Genomic DNA, 22,713 nt, shown 5'->3' on the forward strand with positions numbered 1-22,713 from the left:
TTATCAATTAGTATATTTGACTTTAACCATAATATTTGTTGTATTATTTGTTCTGTCTTTTCTGTTGGATTAAAATTGAAACTGCAACCAACTTTCTATGGCATGTGTTAAAAATAAATAAATATTTTGGAGATGATTTCATTTTCAAATCACCAAAAGTGAGAGGTAGTAATCTGAATAAAGGGAAAAAGACCATTCTTGAATATGGTGTGAGACATTCTTATTAATCTGCTAGATAATTAGTTTGGATTTAAGTATAACTTTTGTATGACTGAAGCCTTTAGTAAGAGGTTTAATGCTTTAATATTAAATCATTTCTGCCCTCCGAATTCATCTTCATTATATGAATAGGCCCATTAAATTTTGTCTGGCTTGCCGTTCCAAATAAAATTGAATAATTGTTGCTCATAGAATTTTAAAAAACAGGTTGCTAGGTGTAGGCATGGCCGTAAGCAAATAGGTAAACTGGGATATGACTAAAGAGTTAATCAGGGCAATTTTTTTCACAAATAGACAGGCATTTTCCTTTCAATGTTAGAAAGATCTTCTCTATTTTTGCAAACTTTCTATTCACATTTACAGTAGTGAGATCCTTTCTTTCTTCCGGGATATGAATACTGAATACTGAGTATGTCCACATCATCGTCAGAACATTTCATTGGTAAACTACACGGTTATGTAAAATATGTATTTTTTTTATGATCCAATACGTAATATAGTAAGTAGTACACTTCATTTGGTTGTAATCCAGAAGTTAGAAAAAGGATCTAGATCCTCCATGAGGCTGTGGAGGGATCCAAATAGTGGATTTAAAGAAAACATGAATCATCAGCGTCCAATGACACCTTTGTTTTTAATCCCTGGATTTCTAGCCCCTTGATATTAATGTTGGATCTAATTGTAACAGCTAACATTTAGATGGCAATAATAAATAGATATGCCGATAGTGGACAACCTTGTTTTACTCCTCTTGACAGTTTAATACTTTCTGAGATGTATTCATTATTTAGTATTTTACACCCAGGGTTACTATACTTAACTTTAACCCATTGATTCTCCAAAATTGAAATATTCGAGGCATTATATATAAATTCCAGTCATACGTTATCAAAAACGTTTTCAAAGTCAGTTATGAGTACCAGGCCTGGTTTCCAAGAGTTTTCCATTGTTTCCAGTACTTGTCTTACAGTATATTATATCCAATGTATCCAATGTCCATGTAAAAAAAAACTGTTTGATTAAGAGGAATAATATGCAAAAACACATTTTTAATTATATTTTTGGAAAGGTTTACAGTATCATGAAGTCAATGGTAATGTAGAACATTTTAACAGCTGACACTTGACATTTAATTCAGAACTTACATATCAATGTCACTATGTTTACAGGTCCTGTGTAGGGAGGCTATGCTGTTATCCAGTTTGTTGCTCTCTCCGTTGCTAGTTGATGGACTTCCTGTAGCAAAAGAGGACTATAATTTTAGATCAGGACATCCACTCTTAAAATCCAATTAATGAAGTATGGCGGCAGGTAGCCTAGCGGTTGGAGCATTGGACAAATAACCAAAAGGTTGCTGGTTTGAATCCCCGAGCTGACAAGGACGTCGTAGGGCACTCAGTCTGGCTTTCAACTTACTCTTCAAAGTTGTAATCGTAGAATGCACAAGGTGTCATTTCAAAATGTGGGTAGTGTATCATCAGAGAACTATGTATAACTTGTCAGAAATGTCCAGATCAAATAGTCGAAGTCAGTTTATGTTTCTTTAGCTAAGTTCGTTAGCCTTAGATTTTGTTGTAATGTTTGAGTCACTCAAATATGACATGAATAAACATTAGACATGGCAAAATGTATAGATTTGCAAGAAAATGTGCTTCAAAATTGCAAAATTGTATCTGCACCCCATGACAAAAATGCATAGAATTGCAGGAAATAAGCTTTAAATCTGCAAAACAGTCTGTCGCCAACAAGAGAGGTGTGAACCATTTTTGTCATGAACAGTGCTTGTGACTATAGAAATAGACGTGGGGCGCGGGATGTTCCCCAATGCCTTGAGGGAAAAAGTTTGGGAACCCCTGTTGTAGGGTGTCTCAAGGTGTCACAGGGAGAGTTGGGATATGCAAAAAAAAAACACATTTCCAATTCACACCTGAGTATTAATACACACATGTACATGAGATTGGACAAATATAAGCACTCCAAAAAATATATTATAGGTACTAAATATTAATTAATTAAAACTCAGTAGCTGTTCTCACCCTCATTTGTCCATTTGGAATGTTCCAGAGTTACTCTGTTGGACAGTGTACCACCACTGAGAAACAAAACCAATGACACAGTTAATGCAGACATTGCTAACCACACAGGCATGACGATTTGTTGTGTAGTGATGGAACACAGAAACAGGCCATGGGACTACAGGGTGTGGTGCGTACTTTAAAACCGCCCCCCTCAGTGCTTCCCTCTCCTCCACCACCCCAGGATCCTTCCCTGAACAGGGGATGTCTGCCTCCATACATCTGGATCACCATGTTAAGGAAACATAAGGACTGCATGCAACCATGTACAATTATATAGTACTGCCATATTGGTGGATCCTTACAATGATGTGGAAAACATAGGATTCATGATTAGATCTTATAAAATCTGATATGTTTTAAAGGATACTGTACTCTTCCATACTGCAGAGTGTCATCTCCATCCACGTCCAGGTCAGCGGCACGGTCACCACGGCTTTCCTTAGACGTGCTGCTGCTCACAAACACCGACCCTGAGGACGTCATAACACTCTGTGACTTATATTCATTCAATATATCTTCACTTTCAATATACCTTCACTCTCCCCATATCTTCACTTTCAATATACCTTCACTCTCCCCATACCTTCACTCTCCCCATACCTTCACTCTCCCTATACCTTCACTCTCCCTATACCTTCACTCTCCCTATATCTTCATTCTCACCTAGAACATTCTCACATAGTGGGCAGTGTTAACTGACTATCGAGTGTTAAGGGCAGATGTTTAAGGCCTTTGAGAGGTGAGACTTTTTTTTGCTAATCTGAGGCCATTGAAAGGTGACACTTCCAAATGTGTGGAGTGATTCGTGTCACCTATGCTGTCAAGCCAACTCATTGTCACTCATTGTCAATGTTTGGCTTGACATGTACAATATGTCTCCTTTTCAAAGGTTGAAAAATTCCCTTAACTTTCTCCAAATTCCCAGATTTTCCAGACATCCTGGTTGGAAGAGAATAAGATTTCTGGAATACCTGAGCATTTTGGGAAAGTTACAAGAAATGTATAACCCTATCAGCAACCCATATAATCAAGGTAGAGCTTTGCTGTTGGTAAGAGAAAGCAAAACAGCCTTATAGGTAGGCTAATAGAGTATACTGTGTTAAGTTCAAGGCCTTTGTAACTGCCACTCAGTCACATTATCCACCCCACTGCACCAGATCCAAGACCCAGTCAGAGGGTCTGGTACGGGGGATGTGTTTTACCTTCACACCCTCCCAGTATGGATGTCATCCGTATTCTCCTCCGCTCACCCCACTCCTCCCCCCCCAGGTCCAACAAAATGTCCTGAAAACACACACAGACACAGGCAGGATGAAGCCATACAGCCACGTGCACACACACACTTTTCTATGTAAATACATATCTTATAGCCCTTGGTTGTTAATGTATCTCCGAGGCGTAACCTGAGGTACAGTAACCTGATGTACGGTATCCTGAGGTACGGTAACCTAAGGTACGGTAACCTAAGGTACTGTAACCTGAGGTACGGTAACCTGATGTACGGTATCCTGAGGTACGGTATCCTGAGGTACGGTAACCTGAGGTACGGTAACCTGAGGTACGGTATCCTGAGGTACGTACGGTAACCTGAGGTACGTACGGTAACCTGAGGTACGGTAACCTGTAAAAGCAGGCCCTCTCCACATGAACACACTGAGCCTAATGGGCAGAAAACAATACCAGGAGTTTAATCACAGGTGGCCACAACATGCTGTTAACCTCTGATTATTTCAGTAGCCCTGTTTCCAGACCAATCCACCTGCTCTATCCATCATCACTCTCTCTAAGACATCCAGTACAGTATACAGTATGAGGAATAGCTAGGCTTGCTGTCGTCTACAGTACATCTGGTCGCATCCGCGCTTCGGTCTGCAGGTTGTATAACTTTTTCATTACATTTCATTACATTTCATTATAGTACAACGGTCTGATTTGTCTAATCTTAGCAATTTCCTCTTAGCTAGCTACATAGTCGTCGTTGTATCGAAGATAATTGCGTAATTATCGTATTTCGTCGTCTCCTATCTGTCCAACACGTTCACCGTCTACCGTAGCACTGTAGTACTATCACACTCAACTGAACGTCTTGATTAGTGTAGTGTTAGCTAGCTACATAGTTAGCTACATAGTTGTCTTTGCTGTCTTCGTATCCAAGATAATTGTGTAGCTTAGAGTGTGGAGTCTTAGAGTGATAATTGCGTTATTATCGTATTTCGTCGCCCTCCTATCTGCCTAGCAGCTAGCCAGCTAGCATACGTTCACCGGCTACCGGAGCACTGTAGTAACTATCACACTCAACTGAACGACTTGATTAGTGTAGTGTTAGCTAGCTACATAGCTAGCTACATAGTTGTCTTTGCTGTCTTCGTATCCAAGATAATTGTGTAGCTTAGAGTGTGGAGTCTTAGAGTGATAATTGCGTTATTATCGTATTTCGTCGCCCTCCTATCTGCCTAGCAGCTAGCCAGCTAGCATACGTTCCCCGGCTACCGTAGCACTGTAGTAACTATCACACTCAACCGAACGACTTGATTAGTGTAGTATTAGATAGCTACATAGTTGTCTTTGCTGTCTTCGTATCCAAGATAATTGTGTAGTTTAGAGTGTGTAGTCTTAGAGTGATTATCTTAATTCACCGAGGTTAGCTAGCCAGCTATTTTGTCGTCCTTAACGTAGGAGACACTCCTAGCTAGCCAATAGCCAGCCAACGTCTACTGAATAGAACTTTCGCATTCCGGTCGCATTCCGCGTCGCTCCACAGGTAGTATCACTTTTTCACTTCATTTCATTACAGTCCCAACGGCGTGATTTGTTTGATCGCAGCTAGCTACATAGCTAGCTACATAGCCGTCTTTGTTTCAAAGATAATTGTGTAGTCTAGAGCGATTTTCTAGGTTAGCTAGCCAGCTATTGTCGTTCTCCTAACGCAACGTAACGTAACCAACACTGCTAGCTAGCCAGCTAGCTCCCGATAAGCAGCATTGTAGAAACTTCACACTCAACGGTACGACTTGATTAGGGTAGTGTCAACAACGCAGCTAGCCTACCCCAGCAGTACTCTATCATTTTAATCATTTTAGTCAATTAGATTCTTGCTACGTAAGCTTAACTTTCTGAACATTCGAGACGTGTAGTCCACCTGTCATTCCAATCTCCTCTGCATTAGCGTAGCCTCTTCTCTAGCCTGTCAACTATGTGTCTGTCTATCCCTGTTCTCTCCTCTCTGCACAGACCATACAAACGCTCCACACCGCATGGCCGCAGCCACCTAATCTGGTGGTCCCAGCGCGCACGACCCACGTGGAGTTCCAGGTCTCCGGTAGCCTCTGGAACTGCCGATCTGCGGCCAACAAGGCAGAGTTCATCTCAGCCTATGTCTCCCTCCAGTCCCTCGACTTCTTGGCTCTGACGGAAACATGGATCACCACAGACAACACCGCTACTCCTACTGCTCTCTCTTTGTCCGCCCACGTGCTCTCGCACACCCGAGAGCTTCTGGTCAGCGGGGTGGTGGCACCGGGATCCTCATCTCTCCCAAGTGGTCATTCTCTCTTTCTCCCCTTACCCATCTGTCTATCGCCTCCTTTGAATTCCATGCTGTCACAGTTACCAGCCCTTTCAAGCTTAACATCCTTATCATTTATCGCCCTCCAGGTTCCCTCTGAGAGTTCATCAATGAGCTTGATGCCTTGATAAGCTCCTTTCCTGAGGACGGCTCACCTCTCACAGTTCTGGGCGACTTTAACCTCCCCACGTCTACCTTTGACTCATTCCTCTCTGCCTCCTTCTTTCCACTCCTCTCCTCTTTTGACCTCACCCTCTCACCTTCCCCCCTACTCACAAGGCAGGCAATACGCTCGACCTCATCTTTACTAGATGCTGTTCCTCCACTAACCTCATTGCAACTCCCTCCAAGTCTCCGACCACTACCTTGTATCCTTTTCCCTCTCGCTCTCATCCAACACTTCCCACACTGCCCCTACTCGGATGGTATCGCGCCGTCCCAACCTTCGCTCTCTCTCCCCGCTACTCTCTCCTCTTCCATCCTATCATCTCTTCCCTCTGCTCAAACCTTCTCCAACCTATCTCCTGATTCTGCCTCCTCAACCCTCCTCTCCTCCCTTTCTGCATCCTTTGACTCTCTATGTCCCCTATCCTCCAGGCCGGCTCGGTCCTCCCCTCCCGCACCGTGGCTCGACGACTCATTGCGAGCTCACAGAACAGGGCTCCGGGCAGCCGAGCGGAAATGGAGGAAAACTCGCCTCCCTGCAGACCTGGCATCCTTTCACTCCCTCCTCTCTACATTTTCCTCCTCTGTCTCTGCTGCTAAAGCCACTTTCTACCACTCTAAATTCCAAGCATCTGCCTCTAACCCTAGGAAGCTCTTTGCCACCTTCTCCTCCCTCTTGAATCCTCCTCCCCCTCCCCCCTCCTCCCTCTCTGCAGATGACTTCGTCAACCATTTTGAAAAGAAGGTCGACGACATCCGATCCTCGTTTGCTAAGTCAAACGACACCGCTGGTTCTGCTCACACTGCCCTACCCTGTGCTCTGACCTCTTTCTCCCTCTCTCTCCAGATGACATCTCGCGTCTTGTGACGGCCGGCCGCCCAACAACCTGCCCGCTTGACCCTATCCCCTCCTCTCTTCTCCAGACCATCTCCGGTGACCTTCTCCCTTACCTCACCTCGCTCATCAACTCATCCCTGACCGCTGGCTACGTCCCTCCCGTCTTCAAGAGAGCGAGAGTTGCACCCTTCTGAAAAAACCTACACTCGATCCCTCCGATGTCAACAACTACAGACCAGTATCCCTTCTTTCTTTTCTCTCCAAAACTCTTGAACGTGCCGTCCTTGGCCAGCTCTCCCGCTATCTCTCTCAGAATGACCTTCTTGATCCAAATCAGTCAGGTTTCAAGACTAGTCATTCAACTGAGACTGCTCTTCTCTGTATCACAGAGGCGCTCCGCACTGCTAAAGCTAACTCTCTCTCCTCTGCTCTCATCCTTCTAGACCTATCGGCTGCCTTCGATACTGTGAACCATCAGATCCTCCTCTCCACCCTCTCCGAGTTGGGCATCTCCGGCGCGGCCCACGCTTGGATTGCGTCCTACCTGACAGGTCGCTCCTACCAGGTGGCGTGGCGAGAATCCGTCTCCTCACCACGTGCTCTCACCACTGGTGTCCCCAGGGCTCTGTTCTAGGCCCTCTCCTATTCTCGCTATACACCAAGTCACTTGGCTCTGTCATAACCTCACATGGTCTCTCCTATCATTGCTATGCAGACGACACACAATTAATCTTCTCCTTTCCCCCTTCTGACGACCAGGTGGCGAATCGCATCTCTGCATGTCTGGCAGACATATCAGTGTGGATGACGGATCATCACCTCAAGCTGAACCTCGGCAAGACGGAGCTGCTCTTCCTCCCGGGGAAGGACTGCCCGTTCCATGATCTCGCCATCACGGTTGACAACTCCATTGTGTCCTCGTCCCAGAGCGCTAAGAACCTTGGCGTGATCCTGGACAACACCCTGTCGTTCTCAAATAACATCAAGGCGGTGGCCCGTTCCTGTAGGTTCATGCTCTACAACATCCGCAGAGTACGACCCTGCCTCACACAGGAAGCGGCGCAGGTCCTAATCCAGGCACTTGTCATCTCCCGTCTGGATTACTGCAACTCGCTGTTGGCTGGGCTCCCTGCCTGTGCCATTAAACCCCTACAACTCATCCAGAACGCCGCAGCCCGTCTGGTGTTCAACCTTCCCAAGTTCTCTCACGTCACCCCGCTCCTCCGCTCTCTCCACTGGCTTCCAGTTGAAGCTCGCATCCACTACAAGACCATGGTGCTTGCCTACGGAGCTGTGAGGGGAACGGCACCTCACTACCTCCAGGCTCTGATCAGGCCCTACACCCAAACAAGGGCACTGCGTTCATCCACCTCTGGCCTGCTCGCCTCCCTACCACTGAGGAAGTACAGTTCCCGCTCAGCCCAGTCAAAACTGTTCGCTGCTCTGGCCCCCCAATGGTGGAACAAACTCCCTCACGACGCCAGGACAGCGGAGTCAATCACCACCTTCCGGAGACACCTGAAACCCCACCTCTTTAAGGAATACCTAGGATAGGATAAAGTAATCCTTCTCCCCCTCCCCCCTTAAAAGACCTAGATGCACTATTGTAAAGTGGCTGTTCCACTGGATGTCATAAGGTGAAAGCACCAATTTGTAAGTCGCTCTGGATAAGAGCGTCTGCTAAATGACTTAAATGTAAATGTAAATGTACAATACAACGGCAGTTTCTATTTAGGAACATACCTGGCCCACGTAAGGACTCCTCCTCTTCAGCTTGCCGATCCTGACTGAAAGAGAACCCACACAAAGAGACAGACAGGGAGCAGAGAGGGTTAGCTAGAATATATCTGTAGAGCTATGTAATAGCTAGGTAATAGCAACACATGGTACTGTAGTGTAGACACAGCCATGCAGTAAGACCCAAAGGAAGGAGTTAAAGTTGAAGGATGTTGCTTCTGCTTTGTGACAATGGGGGTAAATGTGACAGAGTTGTTAGCTACTGTGTATAAAAACAGACCGGAATACACACGAATGCATACACAAGCACACACACACACAAGCCCGCACACACACACACACACAATAACAAACGTAACACAGAAGAACACCAACTGTGAACTTTTCATCTTGTTCCTGACTGCATCCTGCCTGTGTTGTTCCTGACTGCATCCTGCCTGTGTTGTTCCTGACTGCATCCTGCCTGTGTTGTTCCTGACTGCATACTGCCTGCGTTGTTCCTGACTGCATACTGCCTGTGTTGTTCCTGACTGCATACTGCCTGCGTTGTTCCTGACTGCATACTGCCTGCGTTGTTCCTGACTGCATCCTGCCTGCGTTGTTCCTGACTGCATCCTGCCTGCGTTGTTCCTGACTGCATAATGCCTGCGTTGTTCCTGACTGCATCCTGCCTGCGTTGTTCCTGACTGCATCCTGCCTGCGTTGTTCCTGACTGCATCCTGCCTGCGTTGTTCCTGACTGCATCCTGCCTGCGTTGTTCCTGACTGCATCCTGCCTGCGTTGTTCCTGACTGCATCCTGCCTGCGTTGTTCTTGACTGCATCCTGCCTGTGTTGTATCTGACTGCAACCTGCCTGTGTTGTTCCTGACTGCAACCTGCCTGTGTTGTTCCTGACTGCAACCTGCCTGTGTTGTTCCTGACTGCATCCTGCCTGTGTTGTTCCTGACTGCATCCTGCCTGTGTTGTTCCTGACTGCATCCTGCCTGTGTTGTTGTTCCTGACTGCATCCTGCCTGTGTTGTTGTTCCTGACTGCATCCTGCCTGTGTTGTTGTTCCTGACTGCATCCTGCCTGTGTTGTTGTTCCTGACTGCATAATGCCTGTGTTGTTGTTCCTGACTGCATAATGCCTGTGTTGTTGTTCCTGACTGCATAATGCCTGTGTTGTTGTTCCTGACTGCATCCTGCCTGTGTTGTTCCTGACTGCATCCTGCCTGTGTTGTTCCTGACTGCATCCTGCCTGTGTTGTTCCTGACTGCATCCTGCCTGTGTTGTTCCTGACTGCATACTGCCTGTGTTGTTCCTGACTGCATACTGCCTGTGTTGTTCCTGACTGCATAATGCCTGTGTTGTTCCTGACTGCATAATGCCTGTGTTGTTCCTGACTGCATCCTGCCTGTGTTGTTCCTGACTGCATCCTGCCTGTGTTGTTCCTGACTGCATCCTGCCTGTGTTGTTCCTGACTGCATCCTGCCTGTGTTGTTCCTGACTGCATCCTGCCTGTGTTGTTCCTGACTGCATCCTGCCTGTGTTGTTCCTGACTGCAACCTGCCTGTGTTGTTCCTGACTGCAACCTGCCTGTGTTGTTCCTGACTGCAACCTGCCTGTGTTGTTCCTGACTGCATCCTGCCTGTGTTGTTCCTGACTGCATCCTGCCTGTGTTGTTCCTGACTGCATCCTGCCTGTGTTGTTCCTGACTGCATCCTGCCTGTGTTGTTCCTGACTGCATCCTGCCTGTGTTGTTCCTGACTGCATCCTGCCTGTGTTGTTCCTGACTGCATCCTGCCTGTGTTGTTCCTGACTGCATCCTGCCTGTGTTGTTCCTGACTGCATCCTGCCTGTGTTGTTCCTGACTGCATCCTGCCTGTGTTGTTCCTGACTGCATCCTGCCTGTGTTGTTCCTGACTGCATCCTGCCTGTGTTGTTCCTGACTGCATCCTGCCTGTGTTGTTCCTGACTGCATCTTGCCTGTGTTGTTCCTGACTGCATCCTGCCTGTGTTGTTCCTGACTGCATCCTGCCTGTGTTGTTCCTGACTGCATCCTGCCTGTGTTGTTCCTGACTGCATCCTGCCTGTGTTGTTCCTGACTGCATCCTGCCTGTGTTGTTCCTGTCTGCATCCTGCCTGTGTTGTTCCTGACTGCATCCTGCCTGTGTTGTTCCTGACTGCATCCTGCCTGTGTTGTTCCTGACTGCATCCTGCCTGTGTTGTTCCTGACTGCATCCTGCCTGTGTTGTTCCTGACTGCATCCTGCCTGTGTTGTTCCTGACTGCATCCTGCCTGTGTTGTTCCTGACTGCATCCTGCCTGTGTTGTTCCTGACTGCATAATACCTGTGTTGTTCCTGACTGCATAATACCTGTGTTGTTCCTGACTGCATCCTGCCTGTGTTGTTCCTGACTGCATCCTGCCTGTGTTGTTCCTGACTGCATCCTGCCTGTGTTGTTCCTGACTGCATCCTGCCTGTGTTGTTCCTGACTGCATCCTGCCTGTGTTGTTCCTGACTGCATCCTGCCTGTGTTGTTCCTGACTGCATCCTGCCTGTGTTGTTCCTGACTGCATCCTGCCTGTGTTGTTCCTGACTGCATCCTGCCTGTGTTGTTCCTGACTGCATCCTGCCTGTGTTGTTCCTGACTGCATCCTGCCTGTGTTGTTCCTGACTGCATCCTGCCTGTGTTGTTCCTGACTGCATAATACCTGTGTTGTTCCTGACTGCATAATACCTGTGTTGTTCCTGACTGCATCCTGCCTGTGTTGTTCCTGACTGCATCCTGCCTGTGTTGTTCCTGACTGCATCCTGCCTGTGTTGTTCCTGACTGCATCCTGCCTGTGTTGTTCCTGACTGCATCCTGCCTGTGTTGTTCCTGACTGCATCCTGCCTGTGTTGTTCCTGACTGCATCCTGCCTGTGTTGTTCCTGACTGCATCCTGCCTGTGTTGTTCCTGACTGCATAATACCTGTGTTGTTCCTGACTGCATCCTGCCTGTGTTGTTCCTGACTGCATCCTGCCTGTGTTGTTCCTGACTGCATCCTGCCTGTGTTTTTCCTGACTGCATACAGAGGAGAGCGTAGTTTCCTCAACAAAAACAACACACACTGGAGAGATAGAGGAAGAGGAATGGTATGTTTCTCTACTGGCTACTGGACAAAGCACTGATACAAGAGTAGCTACTAGGTTATACACGATGTGCAAAGGTAAGATACATAGGTAAGATACACAGGAAAGATACACAGGTAAGATACACAGGTAAGATACACAGGTAATATACGAAGGTAAGATACATACACACACGCTGTGCACAGGTAAGATACACAGGAAAGATACACAGGAAAGATACACAGGAAAGATACACGCTGTGCACAGGTAAGATACAGAGGTAAGATACACAGGTAAGATACACAGGTAAGATACACAGGAAAGATACACAGGAAAGATACACGCTGTGCACAGGTAAGATACAGAGGTAAGATACAGAGGTAAGATACGGCGAACTATCAGCAGACTACAACCTACAAGGTATGAAATAATTTTATCTTGTGTCAAATTCATTGATGGTTTTATGGTAGAACATCCTCCTAAATCTGTTCCCTGAAATATATAACGTATAAACTAAATAGTCAGTGAGTGTAGTCTGTGATAATGGGTGGAAAAGTACTCAATATAAGTATTGGGGTGTACAAGGTCGCCCATATAGTGTCTTGTGTCTCTTACCAATTCTTTTGCAGTCTGGGGTTAGATGACTTCTGTTGTGGGGACTTAAAGGAGCGGGTTTGGCGTAGCACCAATCATCGACTGTTAACATATCAAGAGGTTAAAGGTCAAGGGTTAGTAGATCCTCTGCTCATGTGGGTGCTAGGTCAAAAGGTACCGTGCTCTCAGTGACAGGAGTCACAGGGGTCACAGTCAGGCTAGTTTATCATTTTGAATGATCTTCAATGCAGTTGAGGGAGGATAGAAGCTCCCATTTTCATTCCTTCCTTGAAAATGTCCTCCATAATATATCGTAGCTGTAAATAGGCTATTGAATATAATTTTACAGTCAATTACTCCAATGCAAAAGCAATAACCCAACTAACCCACCCATCTGAACAAACAACAGATCTGTCTTTGAAATGGTATGTATTTCTGAACACATACCATTCAGTCTTGCATGTCTGTTTGTCCTCACACGCAGAAACGTCTGTGGAAAAAGGAGAGTTGAAGAACCTTCAAAGAAGTGTGTGTGTGTGTCTTTGTAGTGAAGAACCTACCTGGTATCTGTCTGTGTGGGGCTCTTCAGGAGGGCAGGAGAGAGAGGTGGGGGACCCACCCTCACATTTAATGTGCAGAGATAGTGAGAGGGTCTGTGGACAGAGGACAGGGACAGAGTCAAAGAAAGATGTGTGTGTGTGTGTTTGTGTGTGTGTGTGTTCTTATTTACCTTAGTAGCTCCTAATGGATGGTTCCTCTGCACTGAATTAGTACTGTTGAAAGAGGAAACACTTAAAGGGGGTCAGGAAACTAATACTACAATATTCACACTGTTTATTGTTGTTTAGTGTTGTGTGTTGTTATTTGTTGTTTATTATTGTTTGTTTTTATTGTTGTGTGTGTGTGTGTGTGTGTGTGTGTGTGATTTGTAACGGTGTCAGTCTGCTATTCCCCTGCTCAGATCTGTTCTAAACGCCTACCTGATTTGTAACTGTGCCAGTCTGCCCATCTCCTGCTCCATGTGCTCCTGTAGCTCACCTGGTGGTAACACAGCATGGCACACTGGACACACTGGGGGCAGGGAGTCATACAGGACATTACCCTTACCTACTGACACAGAGAGGAGCAGGGAGTCATACAGGACATTACCCTTACCTACTGACACAGAGAGGGGCAGGGAGTCACACAGGACATTACCCTTACCTACTGACACAGAGAGGGGCAGGGAGTCATACATGACATTACCCTTACCTACTGACACAGAGAGAGGCAGGGAGTCATGCAGGACATTACCCTTACCTACTGACACAGAGAGGAGCAGGGAGTCATACATGACATTACCCTTACCTACTGACACAGAGAGGGGCTGGGAGTCATACAGGACATTACCCTTATCTACTGACACAGAGAGGGCCAGGGAGTCATACAGGACATTACCCTTATCTACTGACACAGAGAGGGGCTGGGAGTCATACAGGACATTACCCTTACCTACTGACACAGAGAGGGGCAGGGAGTCATACAGGACATTACCCTTACCTACTGACACAGAGAGGGGCAGGGAGTCATACAGGACATTACCCTTACCTACTGACACAGAGAGGGGCTGGGAGTCATACAGGACATTACCCTTACCTACTGACACAGAGGGGCAGGGAGTCATACAGGACATTACCCTTACCCACTGACACAGAGAGGGGCTGGGAGTCATACAGGACATTACCCTTACCTACTGACACAGAGAGGGGCTGGGAGTCATACAGGACATTACCCTTACCTACTGACACAGAGAGGGGCTGGGAGTCATACAGGACATTACCCTTACCTACTGACACCGAGAGGGGCTGGGAGTCATACAGGACATTACCCTTACCTACTGACACCGAGAGGGGCAGGGAGTCATACAGGACATTACCCTTATCTACTGACACAGAGAGGGGCTGGGAGTCATACAGGACATTACCCTTACCTACTGACACAGAGAGGGGCTGGGAGTCACACAGGACATTACCCTTACCTACTGACACAGAGAGGGGCTGGGAGTCATACAGGACATTACCCTTACCTACTGACACCGAGAGGGGCTGGGAGTCATACAGGACATTACCCTTACCTACTGACACCGAGAGGGGCAGGGAGTCACACAGGACATTACCCTTATCTACTGACACAGAGAGGGGCTGGGAGTCACACAGGACATTACCCTTACCTACTGACACAGAGAGGGGCTGGGAGTCACACAGGACATTACCCTTACCTACTGACACAGAGAGGGGCTGGGAGTCATACAGGACATTACCCTTACCTACTGACACAGAGAGGGGCAGGGAGTCACACAGGACATTACCCTTACCTACTGACACAGAGAGGGGGCAGGACATTAGTACCACTGACACAGAGAGGGCTGGGAGTCATACAGGACCTACTGACACCGAGAGGGGCTGGGAGTCATACAGGACATTACCCTTACCTACTGACACCGAGAGGGGCAGGGAGTCACACAGGACATTACCCTTATCTACTGACACAGAGAGGGGCTGGGAGTCACACAGGACATTACCCTTACCTACTGACACAGAGAGGGGCTGGGAGTCACACAGGACATTACCCTTACCTACTGACACAGAGAGGGGCTGGGAGTCACACAGGACATTACCCTTACCTACTGACACAGAGAGGGGCTGGGAGTCACACAGGACATTACCCTTACCTACTGACACAGAGAGGGGCTGGGAGTCATACAGGACATTACCCTTACCTACTGACACAGAGAGGGGCTGGGAGTCATATAGGACATTACCCTTACCTACTGACACAGAGAGGGGCTGGGAGTCATACAGGACATTACCCTTACCTACTGACACAGAGAGGGGCTGGGAGTCATACAGGACATTACCCTTACCTACTGACACAGAGAGGGACAGGGAGTCATACAGGACATTACCCTTACCTACTGACACAGAGAGGGAGGAAAAGCTGAGTAAGGAGTGGAGAGTTTCATTAGAATTGTCTGTGTCAAATAAATATAAGGTTTGCACGCACGCACACACACCCCACTCCCCCTCACACTCAGCACCACCCTGTCAGTGAACCTGCATCATAGCCTGTCAATGGGAACATTAGCCAGGCCCACCCGGCCCACGCACACACACCCCACTCCCCCTCACACTCAGCACCACCCTGTCAGTGAACCTGCATCATAGCCTGTCAATGGGAACATTAGCCAGGCCCACCCGGCCCATTCGGTTTCCCTTCTGGATTATTGCCGTAAGCAGACAGCTAGGATGGGAGGTATGCTAAATAAACATTTCACCAGGTAGATGAGGTCATGTACTCCTGAAAGCCATCAATCACATGTAGAGAAGTAAGACCATCTGTCTACATCATATCTCTCTCTGTATCTCAACACAATCAGACAAGAACCTCGTCATATAGCCAACGATGAGGGACTACACACCATGGTCAATATCAGTGACGTAAAGAGAAATGAATACATTTGACACAAATAAAAACAAAGGCTCATTAGCCTACTCATCACCATTAAAAACACTGAAACAGTTCAAGTATCACAGGTCTACACTAGCCATTTCTAACCTGAGAGCCTAGGGACCCCGAAGCGTGAAGTCTAGTACCCCACTGTCTCTTCTGTCCTCAGGAAGCTATTGTCCAGCACACCAGCCACACTCATAAAGGCCAAGAGACATGCGGTGCAGCATGCTGGGAGCAGGTTGGCGTCCCCTCTAACATCAGCTGAGTAATGAGCGACTAATGAGGACTCAAATAGGGACAAAATGGCTATTAAATAAGACATGGCAGCAAATCGCAAAAAGACGCTCAGTGTCCTTGGGGAAGAGACAGGTCGTTCCGTGTTCCTCGCAGGCTTTTTGCATCCCCCATCGAAGCCTTAATGAGTTTTACCGACACGCATCAAGTGTTCTCGGGCCTTCAGCGCTCCCCGGCCTGAAACACACGGGAGTCAGTAAACAATGAAATCTCGGGGCTGAAATGGAATTCATAAGCACATTACCTGGAGAGATAAGTGTCTCTGAATGGCGCCGTGATAAAAGGAATGGGATTAGATTTGCAGGTGGTTTATTGTCCCTGTTTTTAGAACCTCTCTCTGCCCCAGTTTCAGTATCCTGACACCTGTGTCTGGCAGGCCACTACCAGGCAGCCTGCAGTAGTAAGGGCCAGATTCCCGGACCCAGAATGAGTCTTTATCTGTACTAAATGCACTTTTAATGGCTGAGAATTGAATACGAAAGTGTGTGTCAATGTGTGTGTGTGTTTGTGTACATCCTCCCCCTCCTTCTCTCCCCTGCCCAGTCCCAGATGAACCCTGTCAGCATCAGTCAGCCTCAGCAGCACTCCAGCCTGGGGGGTCTCACACGAATAACGTGCTAAAGAAGGAATACGTCCGGTCTTCTTTAGACTAGTTGAGTATCTGGAGCATCAGCATTTGTGGGTTCGATTACAGGCTCAAAATGGTCAGAAACAAAGAACTTTCTTCTGAAACTCATCAGTCTATTCTTGTTCTGAGAAATGAAGGCTATTCCATGAGAGAAATTGCAAATAAACTGAAGATCTCGTACAACGCTGTGTACCACTCCCTTTACAGAACAGCTCAAACTGGCTCTAACCAGAATAGAAAGAGGAGCGGGAGGCCCCAGTGCACAACTGAGCAAGAGGACAAGTACATTAAAGTGTCTAGTTTGACAAACAGATACCTCACAAGTCCTCAACTGGCAGCTTCAATAAATAGTACCCGCAAAACACCAGTCTCAACGTCAATAGTGAAGAGGTGACTCCGGGATGCTGGCAACTACAGTGTAGAGAATCATTGTACCACTTAAACTCATGTGTATTATCTTTTCCATAATAACAAATATTGTATTTTCAGCTCTTTAAAGCTGGTAAACAAAACCAAAAGTAAAAGTCACAAAAACAAAACTTAAGAACCAGAAGCAAAGAAATAGCAGGCAGCCTAGTGATTAGAGCATTGTGCCAGTAACCGAAAGGTTGCTGGATCAAATCCCTGACCTGACATGGTGAAAATTTGTCGTTCTGCCCCTGATCAAGCCGGTTAACCCACTGTTCCTCAGTAGGCCATCATTGTAAATAAGAATAACTCTTGACTAGTTTAAAAAAATGTATATAGTGCACATAGAACAGATATACCACTTTCAATGAGAATGACGGATTTACAACTCTCATTTCTACGTGAATTTGTTCAGGTTGCCCAAAAAGTTACTACAGATTTAATTCCTTAGAATCTAAGACATTGGGGGGAAAGGGGTTGCTTAGCTGAAATATGGAAATGTTTTATGATGGTCATATGGATCATTTAGCTATTTCAATTGGAATTTTAGGACCCCTTTAGGTATTAGAAAAGATATAGAAAACTGATTTGATAACATAGATTTTGGCTTTCACTACTAAAGCCGATAGAAATGCATTGAATAACACATTCCTCAACAGCAAAAAGTTCAGTCAAATAATGTATCATAAGAAACAAGGTTTTGAATTGTCTGTTCTAAATCTAGGAGATATAAATAAATAAAAAACGTTAAAACCGGTACTGGTTACCTTCAGACAAGTCCCGTGACAGTTGCGGGGGTTGTAGAGTAAAACGGAGCACACCTTCGTGTTCGTGACGATCTCCCCTTTCCACAGGGGGGTCATAATAGTATGTTAAACCGTTCGGACGCTACAGACGTTTTCGTGAGAAGACTGATTTCCAGGACGTCTCATGGTCTGACAAACACTGCCACTTTTCATAGTGCTACATAGGATGTCTCATGGTCTGACAAACACTGCTCTAGCTCTGCCACTTTTCATAGTGCTACATAGGATGTCTCATGGTCTGACAAACACCGCTCTAGCTCTGCCACTTTTCATAGTGCTACATAGGATGTCTCATGGTCTGACAAACACCGCTCTAGCTCTGCCACTTTTCATAGTGCTACATAGGATGTCTCATGGTCTGACAAACACCGCTCTAGCTCTGCACCCTTTCATTGCAGATGTCTCATGGTCTGACAAACACCGCTCTAGCTCTGCACCCTTTCATTGCAGATGTCTCATGGTCTGACAAACACCGCTCTAGCTCTGCACCCTTTCATTGCAGATGTCTCATGGTCTGACAAACACCGCTCTAGCTCTGCACCCTTTCATTGCAGATGTCTCATGGTCTGACAAACACCGCTCTAGCTCTGCACCCTTTCATTGCAGATGTCTCATGGTCTGACAAACACCGCTCTAGCTCTGCACCCTTTCATTGCAGATGTCTCATGGTCTGACAAACACCGCTCTAGCTCTGCACCCTTTCATTGCAGATGTCTCATGGTCTGACAAACACCGCTCTAGCTCTGCACCCTTTCATTGCAGACGTCTCATGGTCTGACAAACACCGCTCTAGCTCTGCACCCTTTCATTGCAGATGAGGAAGTGCGACACTGGCGGATGTGGTGGATTGAGACGCATCCAATGCAAAAAAAATCCTTAGTGGTGACGGACAGAACTGTTGATATTGTAGACTATGGGATCCTGTTAGCATAGGAAGTGCTTAAAGTCATACTGTATGTAGGGGATAATCAAACCTCTCTCATATGCCACTCCACCAATACAGAGAAATCAGACAACCACACAAACACATCCTTGAAAACACCATAGTCACCCTGTTGCCTGATGCCAGCCCCCTGTGGGCTGATGCCAGCGCCCATATGACAGGTGCCAGTACTGTAGAGACAAACAGAGCTGAGATGTCATTCTGTGAAGGTCACATCAGCCATTGGGCTAGATGTCACCCTGGTGCATTAGGCCAGAAAATGAACACGGCTATAGGAACAGGCTGTAAAGAATAACCTGCCGTAACCGTGGTGTAGCTATGATTGACAGACATGGGCATCTGTGTCTTTCTGTATGGCAATCTTGCGATGCTGTCCTCGTTCATCAGTCATCACTCGGCTACTGGAAGGAAGGAAGGAAGGAAGGGGGGGGGGGGGTAGGATTGTGTGGGCTGTAGTTGGCAAGCGTTCAGAGGAGACCTGAGTCATATAAGTCATTGGATCCCACCACACCTGTGCCTGCCTTTTCCAGTCTCCCACAGCAACCTGATTCCTATTGAAAACATCACATCAAGGATATTAAAGGATATTACTCAGCGCTTCAATTCCTACATGCAGCACAGGCTGTGTCCTATAGTGCACTACCTTTTACCGGAACCGTATGGATCATGGTCAAAAGTAGGGCACTATGTAGGGAATAGGGTGTCATTTGGGAGAAATACACTCTCTCTGAAGTAGAGGGGGAATAATGTTTTTATTGGGGGAATAATGGCCAACGCTATTTAACAGTACCATAGGCATGTCGCTACTAATTAACATAATAGGCCATGTTGCTACTAATACATTAACATAATAGACCATGTTGTTATTCCCACATTAACATAATATACCATGTTGTTATTCCTACATTAACATAATAGCCCATGTTGTTACTAATACATTAACATACTAGAACATGTTGTTATTCCTACATTAACATACTAGACCATGTTGTTATTCCTACATTAACATAATAGACCATGTTGTTACTAATACATTAACATAGACCATGTTGTTATTCCTACATTAACATAATAGACCATGTTGTTATTCCCACATTAACATAATAGACCATGTTGTTATTCCTACATTAACATAATAGACCATGTTGTTATTCCTACATTAACATAATAGACCATGTTGTTACTAATACATTAACATACTAGACCATGTTGTTACTAATACATTAACATACTAGACCATGTTGTTATTCCTACATTAACACAATAGACCATGTTGTTACTAATACATTAACATAATAGACCATGTTGTTATTCCTACATTAACATAATAGACAATGTTGTTACTGCTACATTAACATAATAGACCATGTTGTTACTGCTACATTAACATAATAGGCCGTGTTGTTACTAACACATTAGCATAATAGACCTTCGTAACAACATGGCCTAATACATCTGCTGAGGAGAGCCACTTCCCTTTTCCGTGATTTTTAAAAGTCTGGTCGTTTTTATTTTTATAGCATTTTTATTCATCTCAGAATTCCCCGGGAATACAGTACAAAACAACAAATCCCTTCCGTAACTCGTTTCACTGGACAATTACCGTAATACACACATCCTCCGAGTCCCAAATGGCAACCTACACCCTATTTAGTCGACTACATTTGACCAGAACCCCGTGGGCCCTAGTTCCCAGTTTCACCTCACACTGCCCAATCCATTGTGTATAATGTCCTAAGGATACCCCACCACCACCACACTTACTCACTGCCTTTAATCAATGTCTCATCAGGACTGTAAGGATTATTCATTGATTAATAAAGGCTGTATTAAGTCATTGTTGAAGGGCCTTATGTCTACATTGTACATTAGAAGTGCACATGGAGGACCGCAGCTGGAAGTCACAGTAAGGAACCAAACAATAACAAGTAAACCTGTGTTTGTGTGTTTATACTGTAGGCCTACAAGGTCAAGTGTATGTGTGTGTGTGTGTGTGTGTGTGTGTGTGTATATGTTGTGGGTGTGGAAGTGCATCTAAGCAACTTTTTGCTTTGAGCTGAGCAGCTGTGTTCCCTTTTTCAACTTGAATTAAACCTCAAATCAGACCTCAAATTGACTCATTGTGAACCACCTCAGCCCCATAGCCCTTCTCTGATGACGCCAGATCAATAATAAGGCCTTTTGACCACGGGTCAATCGGAACATAGACCTCCAACCAATATTACAAATTCTCTCTCTTCTATGTCTCTCCCTCTCTTCTCTGTCTCTCCCTCATCTCTGTCTGTCTCTCTCTCTCTCTCTCTCTGCTCTGTCTCACTTCTATGTCTCTCTCTGTCTGTCTTTCTCTCTCTCTGTCTTTCTCTCTCTCTCTGTCTCTCTCTCTCTCTCTGTCTTTCTCTCTCTCTCGCTCTGTCTTTCTCTCTCTCGCGCTCTGTCTTTCTCTCTCTCGCGCGCTATCTTTCTCTCTCTCTCTCTCTCTGTCTTTCTCTCTCTCTCTGTCTTTCTCTCTCCGTCTGTCTGTTTCTGTCGGTCTCTCTGTCTTTCTCTCTGCATGTCCATGTCTCTCTCTCTCGCTCTCCTTTTATCTTCTTCATTACAGGTCACTTTAGTTCCATCAGCTGTGTCCACGGCCGTGCACGTCCTTAGCCAATCATCTCTCTCTATCCATAAATGAGGACAGTGACCGCCATGTCTCAACCGCCAGGCTCTCCTCTTAGACCATGTTCACCCCGAAGGCAATGAATGAATTCTGCCTCTAGTCTTCTAACTGTAATCAATCTAGCCTCATTGAAATACAGGCTTAATGATGTTTGAAACTGATCTAGGAATCAGTAAAAAAAGGGAAAGGACAGTGTCAGTTGGGTCGTCATTCGTTACCACAGCCAGAAAGTCAGAAAGCTACCAATCACATGAGGCAGTGTGATGTGTGATGACGCTTATGGTTTGTGGGAAACAACCAATCATACGAGGGAGTTGGATGACGCGCATGCCGACCAGATTGCAAGGGCCATCGAGAGACATGCTTTTCTTTTATCTTGTGATCCATCAAAGTTTTGGTTATTTACTAGATTTAATGAAACCAACCATTCTAAATGCAAAGTGGTAATCAGATGTCTTATTCGAACTCAGATTGCAAAGCTTATCATGATGTTTGCCCTTAGTCAAAGTTACTCCACTATCTGCATTGTTTAGAAAATGGCATGTAGGTAAACAAATTAACACAAATCCACAAGTAAAATGTACAGTTTCACAGAACTGTTTCACAGATTGGTATTTATTTATTATTGGTGTATTATTGTCTGATTAAAGATGAAAACATGTTACTTAAATACATGACTGTAGTAAGTGCCTATCTAATACAACATAGCCTTGCAGTTCACCTTTTTGGTAATTATTAAAATAACAACTGACTGGACTTACAGTATATGGAACTTTCTAGACACCCAAAGCTCTTCACAGTGCAAGGGGTAACTCACCAGCCTAACCCCACTCTATAGAGGGGTAACTCACCAGCCTAACCCCACTCTATAGAGGGGTAACTCACCAGCCTAACACCACCCTATAGAAGGGAAACTCACCACCCTCATCCCACTCTATAGAGGGGTAACTCACCAGCCTAACACCACTCTATAGAGGGTTAACTCACCACCCTAACACCACTCTATAGAGGGGTAACTCACCAGCCTAACACCACTCTATAGAGGGGTAACTCACCAGCCTAACACCACTCTACACAGGGGTAACTCACCAGCCTAACACCACTCTATAGAGGGGTAACTCACCAGCCTAACCCCACTCTATAGAGGGGTAACTCACCAGCCTAACCCCACTTACACTCTTAATATATTTATTTTA

At 45.9% G+C, this 22,713-nt stretch overlaps 1 protein-coding gene across 1 annotated transcript in view; it reads right to left on the reverse strand.

The window, feature by feature from the left end:
* The window catches only part of LOC135567654 (uncharacterized), a 29,752-nt gene extending 11,780 nt beyond the window's left edge, over positions 1 to 17,972 (reverse strand). Inside the window, exons 1-19 of the mRNA XM_065014958.1 lie at positions 17,870 to 17,972; positions 16,209 to 16,250; positions 15,097 to 15,192; positions 14,761 to 14,952; positions 14,356 to 14,595; positions 14,116 to 14,259; positions 13,930 to 14,019; positions 13,638 to 13,781; positions 13,271 to 13,493; positions 13,021 to 13,063; positions 12,851 to 12,943; positions 12,738 to 12,780; positions 12,312 to 12,392; positions 8,609 to 8,652; positions 3,500 to 3,581; positions 2,665 to 2,767; positions 2,433 to 2,516; positions 2,256 to 2,311; positions 1,365 to 1,455 (exon numbers count right to left, since the gene is read on the reverse strand). Of these exons, the coding sequence (XP_064871030.1) occupies positions 1,365 to 1,455; positions 2,256 to 2,311; positions 2,433 to 2,516; positions 2,665 to 2,767; positions 3,500 to 3,581; positions 8,609 to 8,652; positions 12,312 to 12,392; positions 12,738 to 12,780; positions 12,851 to 12,943; positions 13,021 to 13,063; positions 13,271 to 13,493; positions 13,638 to 13,781; positions 13,930 to 14,019; positions 14,116 to 14,259; positions 14,356 to 14,595; positions 14,761 to 14,952; positions 15,097 to 15,192; positions 16,209 to 16,250; positions 17,870 to 17,972 (1,994 nt within the window). The remainder of the gene's footprint in view (positions 1 to 1,364; positions 1,456 to 2,255; positions 2,312 to 2,432; positions 2,517 to 2,664; positions 2,768 to 3,499; positions 3,582 to 8,608; positions 8,653 to 12,311; positions 12,393 to 12,737; positions 12,781 to 12,850; positions 12,944 to 13,020; positions 13,064 to 13,270; positions 13,494 to 13,637; positions 13,782 to 13,929; positions 14,020 to 14,115; positions 14,260 to 14,355; positions 14,596 to 14,760; positions 14,953 to 15,096; positions 15,193 to 16,208; positions 16,251 to 17,869) is intronic.
* Between the last annotated feature and the right edge of the window lie 4,741 nt (positions 17,973 to 22,713).

This window comes from Oncorhynchus nerka, unplaced genomic scaffold, assembly GCF_034236695.1.
Source record: "Oncorhynchus nerka isolate Pitt River unplaced genomic scaffold, Oner_Uvic_2.0 unplaced_scaffold_1880, whole genome shotgun sequence".
Classification (NCBI taxonomy): Eukaryota; Metazoa; Chordata; class Actinopteri; order Salmoniformes; family Salmonidae; genus Oncorhynchus; species Oncorhynchus nerka.